A 14,647-nucleotide genomic window follows, 5' to 3' on the forward strand; every position below is an offset into this window, starting at 1 on the left:
ATGAAGGGACTGTTTAAAATCGCAACAGTATTCATAAAAAGCTTTATGAATAGGCTGCAATGTGCAATGTGTAAATATTTATTTTTTAAAAATGTCTAAATGCAGAATTCGAGGCATAAATCATAAATCACCCGAGATTGATATGTACAGGGTGTACATTGTAAAAGTACTTAAAATAATTTAGTCTTCTATCATTATAATATGCTTTAAAAAGGTCACTATATTATCATAGACTTTTTATATTCTCAATATATCTGTAAGCCATCCATGGGGCACTGAATCAAAGGCCTTCTTGTAATCAATGAAAGCAGTAAAAAGGTTCCTCTCTTTGGAATATGCCTGGTTAGAAATGACTGAATCGATGATTAATTAGTTAAAGATAAAGGCAGTTTTTGTTTTTATTTGATTCAGAGTTGGACCACCTTCTCCATATAGCCATTTCAGCATCTATGCATCCTCAGTGAAGCTATGCAGTCACAACTCTGAAACAAATATCAACAATCCTGCAGATTGTTAGTTGTTACAGAAGGATTAATTAGTTGTTGTTCTTTGCAACCCATGGAACCCTTACCGCATCCTTTCTGCTGAGGCTCTATGATATTGTCATTGTCTAGAGTCTAGAGCACAGTGTTGGTAGATGCACCGGGTTACATAGGATGTGACCAATTTATACAAAATTAGAAGACAAGTAATTGGACAGTATTTGGATGGATCTTGGTTGTTCTTTTGATCCATCGGTATTAAATAAGTGGTTCCCTGAGTCAGAAATGATGTTGTTATTTCGTGTATATTAGAAATACATGATTAATTAGTGTTGATAAACACTCATGAATGCTCCAAAACTTCGTAAGCCAGAAGTTTTGAACTCCGTTTGGTCCAGGAGATTTCCAGTTATGAAGTTCTTTGATGATATTTAAGACTTCTCCAGTGGTGAAAGATTCGTAGAGATGTAGAGAGTAGTAGTGTAGTGTTGGCAGTTATGCGTCGTGTCTTCTATCCATCCAGCATTGGTGTTAAAACCAGTTGGTGTGGAAAGTTGATTTCCCCAAAACTCGTGAATTTTTTCTTGGCTTGGGTAAGACCATTGATTATAGACACATTGGGTAAGACTCATCGACACTTTACGGTGGAATTGAGTTTTCGGCACAACGCCTTCTCAGCATTCTCAAAAAGTGCATTGTCACATTTTCGGTTGTTGCTACTTTGTACCTCCTTAGTCGTCCTGAATAAAATCGCAACAGTATATAAAAAGAGCTTTATGAATAGGATGCAATGTGTAATGATTTATTTTTAAAATTGGTTGAATGCAGAAATCGAGGCACAAATCACTAGAGATTGACCTCTGTGTACAGAGTGACTTCACTGTAAAAGTACTTAAAACAATTAGGGAATTAAGGCCTCGTTTAGATTAGATACTTCTCGATACATTTGTCTCAATGAACGCTTTAAAATCACGTCTATTTCACTTTTTACTACAGGAAGAGGAATCACTGTAATATTACTATCAATATTCCAGAAGAAATAGTTTTGAATAGTATTTTTGCAACTGATAGTCAACAAATTGTTGATTTATTCCTTTTCTACGATCTATTCAAATTGACTAAGGTTGACTGAAGAGCTTACCAATAAATTGTAAAGTCATAAAGGGTGAGTGTGTAACTAGAAAGCAAGTATATCACTTGAAGTATGTTCAATGTATCTCATAATTATTTCCTTCCAAACTTTTTTCCTCGGCCCCATGACTAACAAAACCATGGGGCGCGCCAATGCTATCGAATTCTTGGTTACTGAAGTTTGGCATCACATTATGTCCGTAAGAGCCTTATCTTCCAAGAGCTTATTCAATTTCTGAATTTTGTTTCAAAAATAGGGTGGTGTCAAAATTTTTTTTTCCTTCTTGTTGTCTTGTTTATCTCAGCCGTGAACCACTTGTAGTCAAGCTCTGATGAAACCCGACTAAGATATCTCTACCAGACTGAAACTCAGACCTTAGCATCGTTAGGCACACTCATCTACCAACCAACTAGGTAGGGTACACACCAGAAAGGAAAGTGGTAGAAGTTAAAGGATAAAGATTTGGCTAGAGTGTTGGAAGAGCTTGAGGAAAAAGATACGGTAAATGACTGGTGGAGAGGCCTGGAAAGCCAACAGCAAAGTTGTGGTAAGGTGGAAGTGGAAGTGCTAGGAAAAACATCTTGACTTCTTCTTGTGCCAATCCGATCGGAGATTGGAAATCATCAAGGCTACCCTGACCTTGTTTACAGCTGATCTAAAAAGTCCATTAGTGGTGCAGCCAAACCACTCTCTCAAATTCCGCAACCATGACATTCTTCTACGGCCTGGATTCCGTTTTCCTTCTATAAGGGCCTCCAAGCGTCAAAGAATCTTAGTGGCGGAACGATGAAGGGCAGCAATATGTTGGAAAGAGAAGAAAGAGGCTAGAAAGAGATATGGCAGGTCGAAAAGAGAGGTAGATAAGGATATTTCCAAGGTAGTAAAGAGGGAAGAAAAGCGCGCTGTAGCTACTGCTAAGGAAAGATTGTCTGCAGAGCTGTGTGAAGAGTTGGAAATACCCGAGGTGATGAAAAGGTTATATATTGCTAAATCAAGGGACAGTCATCAAAGGACTTGACTCACGTGCGGTAGATTAAGAGCGCTGATGGATGAGTGTTAAGAACCGATGTTTAATAAAGCAAAGATGGTATGAGTGCTTTAAAAAGTTGCTAAATGATGAACACCAGAAGAGGGACAGAAGCTGCAGTATCCCAATTGTGAATGTAATACCGGGGATAGCGAGAGGTGAGGTTGCCGATAGGCATTAAATAGGACGAATAATGGGTTACCTAATGGTAGTATGGAAGGCTGCATGAAAGGAAGGGGTTAATATTTTGTAACAAAGTAAAATATATTATGACGAAAAAAGTATGACCAATTATGAGAGAGACTGTGATGGTATCATTGTATAAAGATAAAGGGAATATTTTTGATTGCAAAAACTATAGAGGGAGGAAGTTAATCTCGCACACAATGCAAATTTGGGAAAGAACTGTAGAGCGTAAAGCGAAGGTAGAAGAGAGACATCGATAGGAGAACAGTTTGGGTCTATGCCAGGGGGACAACGGATGCCTAAGGCCCAAACCAGACGGGCCACTCTGCAGCCCTACTCTGTGGATCCACAAAGCAGCTTCCGATGATTTACCGTGCGTTCTTATGTGAAGTGGACGTCGCGCCCCAGACGAGCGACTGTGGCCAGCTACAGTCGCCGAGCCTCACTGCTAGTGGCGTCCACTAGTGGCAAACGCCATTCAGACGGACCACTTTTGTAGCTGCCGCAGATGTTTACGAGAATTTATAGGGTGAGTACCTAAAATGAATTTCGATTCGGAACGGTTTTTGATTAAAGTGCAAAACAGACCGGATATATGTGATACAAGAACACGAGGGCATATTTATAGGGCATTCAAAGGAAAAGCGTGGGACGTCACCTTTGAATTATTTGTTTCTGATTTTAAAGAAGGTAGCCCTATCGAAAAGAATAAATCCCATAAGCAGTGTTTTCTCTATTTCTATTTACATTTTATTATACATTGAACTGAACAAAACAAATACAATATTGTTTGTTTATTTATGTTAAATAGTGGGGTCCCATCCTAGGTCAAAAAAGGTTTTATTGTTTGTTGTTGAAAACAAAACGATAAGATATCAGTTAAAAGGGTTGCTAACATCAGTTAAAAAGCTAACATGTTTTTCATCATAAGAACAAACCTGCTAGACGGATCCTTATGTCACAGCCGGTGGGAGGTACACGGAGAGGTAGGACAAAATTTAAAGGGGAGGATGGGGTAGGCGAAGGTGCTAGAAAAACAGATGCAGCAAACTGGCAACGGTTGGCAATGTATAGAGCTGACTGGCAAAATATACTTGGGAAGGTGGAGAGTCTACTATAGGGCTCCAGCACCATTGATGATGATAACGTGTAAATAATTTCTCGAGTATACATTGGTTTCATTCCAAAGTTCTTTTAAATCAATATTATGGGACAATCTTAACTTTTAAAAGCTCAATTATTTTTTAATAACGTTCGAATTTTAAATATGGCTTTTGTTTCAGGCGATTTACTTTTGAAGTTTGGAAACGATAGAAACTGGTGGCCGAGGAAGGTGTCAGTCAGATGTGGTCAGTTGTTGGTATCGTCGTCATGTGCCCAAGGACCATTATCCTTAAGATTACCACTACGACATCTCAGTCTACAAGCTGGTCCTCTACCCAACAGCCTTTCGCTGTGCAAAGGCCAGACTAAAGTCTTAACTCTACAGGTAAGGAAAAAAAGATTAGTTACTTTATTTTAAGAAAATAAGATAATTTTTGTGGCTTACTGATCATCTCTCGTCGTCTTTACTAATATATTTGTTATCATTCTGCTTTTATGATCGTTTCATTCTACTCTTCTCTTTCTTTGATTCTTCTCTCTGTCTTTGATTTTCTTCAGTTTGCATCTCCGTCGTATATCTGTACATCTAACTCTGTCCCATAGTGTCTTACCCTCGATTTTTTCTAAGGGGTTTCATCTCTTTTGTTTCTAGCATTCTTTTTGTTATCTCTGTGTCGGGTTGTGTTTCTGCCGTGTATGCGATTATTGGTCTGATGACTGTTTTGTAAATTATACCTTTCATTTCTTTCTCAATATTTTTATTTATACATAATATTGTTTTATTCATGCATCCTGACGCCTTGTTTGTTCTATTCAGTTGATCTTCCACTTCTGTTTCGAGCTTTCCGTGGTTGAATTGTGTTATGCCTAGATATTTGAACTTTATCACTAGTTCATAATATTATTATCTGACTTCAATTTACATCGTAGTAGATTTGCTGTTATAACCATATAGCCCGATCAGGGAACGCAAAATTTTACGAAAACCTTCAAAAAAATAAAGGAAGTATGAAAATTTGGCAATAGGTAGTTGAAAAAGTCAATACTTTTCGAGTTATTAGCGAGTGAAAGTGTTCATTTTTAACCAACAAAAAAATGTTTTTGGACGGTTTTTCGGAGATAACTCAAAAAGTAAGTATTTTAGCGAAAAAAATATTCCTAGTAAAAATATAGCTTATAAAAAATTGAAAAAAATGGTGTATGCGTGAGGTCTGCATACTCAGTAGAAGCAGAGTTGCAGCTAATGAAATGTAAGTTCTTCTTCGTCAAATTCCAAATCGAATATTTCAATGTGAAATAACTAAACACCGGAGCACTTTTCGGGGAAAATTCATTACAACTTTTTTAAAGTGTTTAAAAAAGGTTTATTTTTGTTTTTAAAAAAACTTCTAACATTAAAAGTAAGTGAGTAACGCTCAAAATATTGTTGGTCATTTTTTGGTAAAAAAATAGCGAAAATCACCCCTTAATTAGCTTCTCAAATAAAATTAATCGTTACCGCTGTACAAGTTACTTTACATATGTATTGTTTATACAGGGTGAGTCATGAGGAACTGTACATGCTCCTACCTCGTATAGAGGCTCCTATGGGAAATAACAAATGACCATTAAAAAGTGTCTGCTCCCCTTGTTTAATAATATACAGGGCGAGTTTCGCATTTTGACAGAAATTTATATTCGTCATAATTTTTGAACGATCAGATCGATGTGTCTCTTATTTTGGTCAATCGTTACACTATTACCACCTAATCAACTGATTTATTCAAACTAGAAAAAAATCAGACCCGGCTTTAAAAAATTAGTTCGTTTGGGTCTTAGAAAAAGTTTCACCCTGTATACGCTTTTTGAAAACTCTAATATGAATTTTACAAATTAGACAAATAGGCAATTAAAATGGCTTATTTATTTTTTCCCCACACGATTACTTAATTTTTTATAAAAAAATCAAATTTGACTATGAATTAAAAGTTTGGTAAAGTAAACCATAGATTTAAAAAAATTAACTTTTATTACAAAAATAAATTTTTTTTAACAAATATTTGATTTATGTTACCACCCAATCAACTGATTTATTCAAACTAGAAAAAAATCAGGTCCGGCTTTAAAAAAATAGTTCGTTTGGGTCTTAGAAAAAATTTCACCCTATATACGCTTTTTGAAAACCCTAATGTGAATTTTACAAATTAGACAAATAGGCAATTAAAATGACATATTTATTTTTTCCCCACGTGATTACTTAATTTTTTATAAAAAAATCAAATTTGACTATGAATAATAATTAAAAGTTTGGTAAAGTGAACCATAGATTTAAAAAAAAATTACTTTTATTACAAAAATAAATTTTTTTTGAACAATTATTTAATTTATCTTACCACCCAGTCAACTGATTTATTCAAACTAGACAAAAATCGGGCCCGGATTTAAAAAATTATTTCGTTTTGGTCTTAGAAAAAATTTCACCCTGTATAAGCTTTTTGAAAACTCTAATATAAATTTTACAAATTAGACAAATAGGCAATTAAAATGGCGTATTTATTTTTCCCCACACGATTACTTAATTTTTTATTAAAAAATCAAATTTATCAAAATCGGAATTTTAACCTAAAAATGAACAAAAAAAAGATGAAATCACGGTTTAACTCGCTACAAAGTTCCATTAATTTTTTTTTTCTGAAATTTTTACAGCACACATCTCTTACCCGTGTGAAGGCTATGACAATTGTTGTAGACTTTCAGTCTTCTTCTCGTAAAAGTTATGAATTTTTTAAAATAAAAGGTGCAGCTTCGTGAATGGCAAAGTTAAATCGCAAAAATTAAGTGAAAAAATTTAAAATTTATCTATTTGATCACGTCTATGCTAAACTATAGAGTCCAAAGAGAAGTGTTATGGGGAGTTTTAGATCTAGACGTGTTATAGAAAAAAAAATGGTGAAACTTTTAATTTTAAGAAAAACTTTGTTTAATTTTTTTATTTTTATGGTAAAATTGCGATTTTCACAAATTTGATTTTTTAATAAAAAATTAAGTAATCGTGTGGGGAAAAAATAAATATGCCATTTTAATTGCCTATTTGTCTAATTTGTAAAATTCATATTAGAGTTTTCAAAAAGCTTATACAGGGTGAAATTTTTTTTAAGACCCAAACGAACTAATTTTTTAAAGCCGGACCTGATTTTTTTCTAGTTTGAATAAATCAGTTGATTGGGTGGTAACGTAAATCAAATATTTGTTTAAACAAATTAATTTTTTTAATAAAAGTTAATTTTTTTTAAATCTATGGTTCACTTTACCAAATTTTTAATTTATAGTCAAATTTGATTTTTTTATAAAAAATTAAGTAGTCGTGTGGGGAAAAAAGTAAATATGTCATTTTAATTGCCTATTTGTCTAATTTGTAAAATTAATATTAGAGTTCTCAAAAAGCTTATACAGGGTGAAAGTTTTTCTAAGACCCAAACGAACTAATTTTTTAAAGCCGGACCTGATTTTTTTTCTAGTTTGAATAAATCAGTTGATTAGGTGGCAATAGTGTAACGATTAACCAAAATAAGAGACACATCGATCTGACCGTTCAAAAATTATGACGAATATAAATTTCTGTCAAAATGCGAAACTCGCCCTGTATATTATTAAACAAGGGGAGCAGACACTTTTTAATGGTAATTTGTTATTCCCCATAGGAGCCTCTATACGAGGTAGGAGTATGTACAGTTCCTCATGACTCACCCTGTATTATCTATAAGTTTCATTGGTTCAAAGTGCTCAGTTTTAAAAAAAAATTGGGTTTAAAATAAAACATTTTTTTGTAATTTTGAAAAAAACCGTAATTGTTTATGGAATTAACTTAAAAACAATTAGGAATACCAAAAATCTCAAAGAGTAAAAAAATGTACGTTTTGTTTTTCTGAATATTTTTGATTTTTTTTCTTGTTAGACAAAAATTGGTTATGCTTATGGCTGTTCAAAATTTGCCTAAAATCGTGATTAGTTACTCGTTCAAGCCATTTTAACTACAGCTTTTTCAATACGAAGCACTTTGAACCGATGAAACTTACAGATCATATAAATAATACATAGACAAAGTAACTTGTGAAGTGGTAATGTTAAAACGTATATGTGATGCTAATTAGGGGGTGATTTTCGCGATTTTTTTACAAAAAAATAAAAGGGACCAACAATATTTGGAGCGTAATTCACTTACTTTTAATATTACAAGTTTTTTTTTTAACAAAAATAAACCTTTTTTTAAACACTTTAAAAAAGTTTAAATGAATTTTCCCCTAAAAGTGCTCCGTTTTTGGGTTATTTCACATTGAAATATTCGATTTGGAATTTGACGAAGAAGAACCTACCTTTTATTAGCTGCAACTCTGCTTCTACTGGGTCTACTGACCTCATGTATACACCATTTTTTTCAATTTTTGATGGGCTTATTTTTGCTAAGAATATTTTTTTCGCTAAAATACTTACTTTTGAGTTATCTCCAAAAAACCGTCCAAAAACATGTTTTATTTTGTTAAACATGAACTATTCACTCGCAAATAACTCAAAAAGTATTGACTTAGTGAAAAAACTCTATAGAAGAAAAGTTGTTTAGAAATAGTCATTTTATCCAATTCCGGTCTTATTTTGAATGTATTTTTTCATCTTCGAGAGGGGGTATTCCCCTCCATTTTTGTAAAATGGAGGGGATGTAGAATTGTAAACTTTTTCTTATAATATAAGAAAAAGTTTACAGACAATAATAGACAATTTCAACTACCTATTCCCAAATGTTCATCCTTCCTGTATTTTTTTTGGGGTCAAATTGTTCTTTGATCGGGCTAATACGTTTTATCTTTTTTGGAAAAATTATTGTTTTCTCAAATTCCAGTTTTCTTGAATCCTTGTTTCTTAATTTTTTTGCTATTTATGTTGAAAAGCCTGTTTTACACTACTATAATAACATGTGTTTTTACTATTTTTTCCTAGTCAACGTTTTTAATATTGTCTTTGTGATGCACTTATGTTACATTTCAGTATTGTTCTGAAGCTGTTTTTGTGGCATCTTATGCAATTTACTATTTTATTGGGAAATAAGCCGCAATTTAAGTTAAAAATTAAATTTATTGACGTTTCGACTTCGGAAGTTGTTATCTAAATACAAATTTTTATATCTAGATTTAAATATTTTGTATTTAGATAAGGACTTTCGAAGTGAAAGTCGAATCGACAATAAATTTCAATTTTAATTTAAATTGTGGCTTATTTCCCAATAAAATGAAGGTATATTTAAGGCACTTGTAGTCAAAGGATATTTTTTGTAGCAATAAAATAAGATTTTTAAATTAAACTCCAATTTCAGTTATTATTAGGTATGTAATTATAAATATCTTTAATATAAAACATTCATTCTAGAGTCTAGAGTTATTCTCTTATCTCGGTACTAAAAGACTATCAGTAGCTAACAAGTAATATAATCCCTATATGATTAACCAATCTAGCTTGTGGTTGTGTAAGCCTCGAAATCCAGCTCAAATGTCGTGCAGTAGTTAATCATAAAAATATTAACCAAAGGAACTTGCACAAGTATGTAATAATCCTGAAGATGGTTTAATATTTAAGGTCATCTACTTTTAATATCATGTAAACCAGGGCAGGGCTTTGTTCCGCATACGCATACATATTATCTATTATACAGTGAGCACGTAAAGGTTGGAATAAATTAATTTTCTCGAGAATGGACGATTTTGGAAAAAAATCCCAAAACAGGCCAATTTTTATTTTTAAATTGCGACTTTTTGGCATATGTATCATACTAGTGAAGTACCTCATCTGGGCGTGAGGACGTCATCTTAAAAAATTTTAAATGAGAATAGGGGTCGTGTGATAGCTCATTTGGAAGGTAATTTAATTTTCTATTCAGTAATATAAACATTAACAGAATGGATACTTCTCTTCATGTTTTTAAACATTAACATATTTATTTATACAGAGTGACCAAAAAAATTTTTTTTAATTTATTTAACTCACAATACATTTTACTGCTATCAGAAAACAGGAAATAATGTTTATTTGACAAATAAATATTGTTTTTTGCTTAAATTCAATATCAAAGCTGCCACCCACCTTCCTCTGGACAGTTTGAACATTTAGTTTAAGCGAAAAGCAATGAATATTTTTAAATAAACATTTTTTTCTGTTTTATGAGAGCAGTAAAATGTATTTCGGATTAAATAAATTACATGCATTCTTCTTTTTATGTCAATAAATTAAATTAAAAAATGTTTTCTTGGACACCCTGTATAAATAATTATGTAAATGTTTATATTACTGAATAGAGAATTAAATTACCTTTCAAATGAGCTATCACACGACCCCTATTCCCATTTAAAAAAATCACCGATGACGTCATCACGTCCAGATGGATGACGTCACTAGTATGATATGTATGCCAAAAAGTCGTAATTTAAAAATAAAAATTGACCTGTTTCGGGATTTTTCCGAAAATTGTCCATTCTCGAGAAAATTAATTTATTCCAACATTTACGTGCTCACTGTATATTAGATTAGAAGATTTTAACTACTTACATATTTATAAATAAATACTTACAAGATCAAAACATTTTTTTATGATTTTTATAAAATAAATATGGTGTGAAGAGGTTCTGAAACTGCTTTCTGGTGGCTATTCAAAATAAGCATATTAAGGGCCATATTTTGTTATTCGGGGTTTTTTTTGGGGTCGCTGAATACGACTACGCCATCAGAACATTCAGAACAGACCCCCCGGAGCACTTGGTGCCCAGTGTCACGGCTAAGACAAGTCATCTTCTGAAGTTTCGAGAGTTTTCGGCCTTAAATTGATGCAAAAAGATTACTCAGGGGTTTTTGGGGTTGCTGAAAACGAATACGGCATCAGAACCGACACCCGGAGCATCTGATATCTAGGGTCAGTAGGGTCACTTCGTCTTCTGGAGTTCCAAGAGATTTCGGCAACAAATTCATGCAAACAGATTACAAGGAGGGTTTTGCCGTTTTCGGTGTTGTTTTATAGTCCAGGGCGCATCTGTTTTGAGATGGACGTTGAGAGGTGACTCAAATTTTTTAGCAGAAATTGCTTGAAAATAACTCAAATAATAATATTTGAGTTATCCTCCCACTCAAAATGGTCCGGAACATTGTTTAAATAATCAAAATGTCAAAATATGAAGGAAAATTTCGATTTTTTTTATTGGTTTTTTGATTATAACTTTAAAACTATTCATTTCTGAGAAAAGTTGTACTGACATAAAAGTTGCGTAATTAAATTTCCTACAATACAGAATTGGTTAAAAATTTAAAATATAGTCACGCTTGTTGCAAAATAGCAATAATTGCGAAAAAAACCATACAAAAACAAGTATATTCGCATTTTACGGTTTTCAACCATTTACGCTACACTTAAGACCTTCATATTTTACCCATAAAAACTTTATGATATAGTAAAATAACACTGTAAATTTTATTAAGATCGGTTTCATAGATTTTGCAAAATAAATTTTGCAATCCAGCTTTCGCAAGAAAAATTCATTTTTTTAAAATGTTGCAGGACTGAAAATAAAGCAGATAGCAAGTTGAATTTTTTTTTGCTTATAGAAGTGTACTTTACCTTTCATTTGCAATTAGCAAAATTAAAATCTATTAATTACCACGGCGTCAGGAATTTTTTTAAATAAACATTAATTTTTGGTGCTACGCGCAGGACAACGGTGTTCGATTCACACAAGTTGATTTCCACCAAAATTTCTTCCAATCTTTATCTAATATATTATTTTCTTACTCTATATTTTGTTGTATTTTAATATTTTAATTCCACAAAAATCAAACTAATTTTATTATTGTTTGTGAAATACCTATTGTTTAAACAATTGCGTATGTTTAAAAATAATAAACTTTTATTTTCTAAGTTAAAATATATGAACAAAGAAAGTTTTTGCTAAAAAAAGTGTTATTTCAAAAGATAAAGTATGTGTTTTTATTTTGCAATAAACAAATTTATTTATTTATATCGAAATTTAATAAAAATTAAAATGTATCAATCATTTTCAAAGGTTATTGGAATTCCCAATCAGAGCAAACTATCCGCTATCCTGCGCGTAGCACCAATAATTAATGTTTATTTAAAAAAATTCCTGACGCCGTGGTAGTTAATCGATTTTAATTTTGCAAATTGAAAATGAAAGTTACAGTACACTTCTATGGGCAAAAAAAATTTCAACTTTCTATCTGCTTTATTTTCAGTCCTGTAACATTTTGAAAAAATGATTTTATTTTGCGATCTGTTGAAACGATCTTAATTAAATATACAGTATTGTTTTACTGTATCATAGAGTTTTTTTGGGTGAAATATGAAGGTCCTAAGTGTAGCATAAATGGTTGAAAAACGTAAAATGCGAATACTTGTTTTTGTATGTTTTTTTTCGCAATTATTGCTATTTTGCAAAAAGGGTGACTATTTTTTAAATTTTTAACCAATTCTATATTGTAGGAAATTTAATTACGCAACTTTTATGTCAGTACAACTTTTCTCGGAAATGAATACTTTTAAAGTTATAATCAAAAAACGAAGAAAAAATAGTACATTGTTTACCGGGTAGGAAAAGCTTAACATTCCTGGACGACTGTGAAGATTGCTAAGTCGAGGCGCAAGCCGAGACTTAGCAACACAGAGTCCAGGAATGTGGCTTTTCCTACGAGGTAAACATACTATTTTTCCGCAAATCGTTTAAAATTCGACAGATATTGATTGATTTAAAAAAAACGCGATAATTTTATTCCCAAATAAATGGTGCTTTGAAATTCCTAATAAAATTACTTGGGTTACTATGGAAACGTATTGAGGTTGAATTGTCAAACTTGACGCTTATAAATTTAATTGCTGGTGTTCTCGAAAGTAAAATGATAAGTGATGATGAAATTTCCATTCCTGGGACTCCTCCAGAGCTGGTTGAGGCAGTGAATACTGCTTCATTAGAATTATTGCCAAAGAAATCAAAAGAAAAGTACGAAAATGCATACAGACGTTTTATGGATTATCGCATGAGTAAAAATACGAGTTCTTTCTCAGAAAATGTTGTAATGGCATACTTCCTAGACCTTTGTTTAAAGATGAAATCTTCAACATTATGGGCCAATTATTCAATGCTGAAGTCAACCCTTGCACTTAAACACAATGTAGATATATCTACATACTCAAAACTTCGTTCTTTATTGAAACGGCAAGCTCAAGGTTATAGGGCAAAGAAATCTAAGATTTTAACGAAGGAAGAAATTGAAAAATTTATCCAGGAAGCTCCAGATAAAGAAAATTTAATGATTAAGGTAATTTACAAGGTTTTAATAGCAATGTGTTTTCTATCATTTATGTAGAACACTAACAACTGTACGGAAATATCATTTCTTTACAGTAAGGAAATGACATTTCCTTACAGTAAGGAAGTCCTGACTTTTTCTTCAAGAAATTTTGACAGGAATGTCAAAATTTCCTGGCGATTTGCGGAAAATCAAATTTTTCCTTCATTTTTTGACATTTTGATTATTTAAACAATGTTCCGGACCTTTTTGAGAGGGAGGATAACTCAAATATTATTGAGTTATTTTCAAGCAATTTCTGCAAAAATATTTGAGTCACCTCTCAACGTCCAAATGTACTAATATTTTTACAGATGCGCCCTGGTCTATTACACTAATACGCCATCACAACCGGCCCCGGAGAACCTGGGGTTCACGGTCAATGCCGGCGAAGAAGACACGTCATCTTCTGGAGTTTCGAAGGTTTTCTGCACTAAATGCATGCAAATACGCTAAAACGCTAATACACTAAAACGCTAGACAGTTTTTGGGGTCGCTAAATACGAATACACCATCAGAACCGACCCCCGGCCCAAGGCTGCCTTGGTGCCCAAGGTCACTACTAAGGCATGTTATATCTGTTATTACAAGGTTTAGAGGTTTTTTAAGCATCGCATGCACCGGGGTTTTTTCAAAAAAACCCCCCGAATAATCTGTTTGCATCAATTTAGTGCAGAAAACTCAGGAAAGTCCTCAGATGACGTGTCTTAACTGTGAACCTGGGCACCAGGTGCTCCGGTGGTCGGTTCTGATGGCGCAAATTTTGTGGGAGCATTGAAAACCAAAGTTTTTCACTACATATTTTATTGTTAGATAAAATCGTGAAATTTTCTTCTAATTCCGCTTTTGATTTGTTCCGTAAATTTAACTTTTTTTGGTGACCTCCTTCCTTTTCAGCGCAAGAGAGGAACAGAGTTGTGTACTTTTCAATTAGATTATTTCACAATTTATTTCCCAGAAGATTTTTAGAATGCATTAATCAAAGCAGTCAAAGTCAAACGGTGTCTAAAAAAGTAGGCAGAATGCGTTACCCGCATCGTCGTCAGTTGATGTTTTACATAAATTAATTTGCACAATTTTGTTTTATATGGACGTCCGTGGTGGGAAGAATCCCTGTAATTATGCAAAAATCACTGATGGAATGTTTACAACTTAGGAAAGGGTTTGCGAAACACTGTGTGGTTAGTTAGTTGAGAAAAAAATCATGAAAATTCAACGATCGCAATAAGAATTGCAAATTATATAAAAAAAACTTTTAATTTAAATGCAATAAATATCTAATGAAATAAAACAATTTGTTTTTAAAGGTGCGGCATTAGATAGATTATGTTTTTAAAAAATATT

The 14,647-nt window shown here is 32.7% G+C and overlaps 1 protein-coding gene across 1 annotated transcript in view; it reads left to right on the forward strand.

Annotated features, from left to right (window-relative positions):
* The window catches only part of LOC114330606 (uncharacterized), a 311,012-nt gene that overhangs the window by 274,883 nt on the left and 21,482 nt on the right, over nt 1-14,647 (forward strand). Inside the window, exon 2 of the mRNA XM_028280011.2 lies at nt 4,111-4,316. Within this exon, the coding sequence (XP_028135812.1) occupies nt 4,111-4,316 (206 nt within the window). The remainder of the gene's footprint in view (nt 1-4,110; nt 4,317-14,647) is intronic.

This window comes from Diabrotica virgifera, chromosome 7, assembly GCF_917563875.1.
Source record: "Diabrotica virgifera virgifera chromosome 7, PGI_DIABVI_V3a".
NCBI classification, from domain to species: Eukaryota; Metazoa; Arthropoda; class Insecta; order Coleoptera; family Chrysomelidae; genus Diabrotica; species Diabrotica virgifera.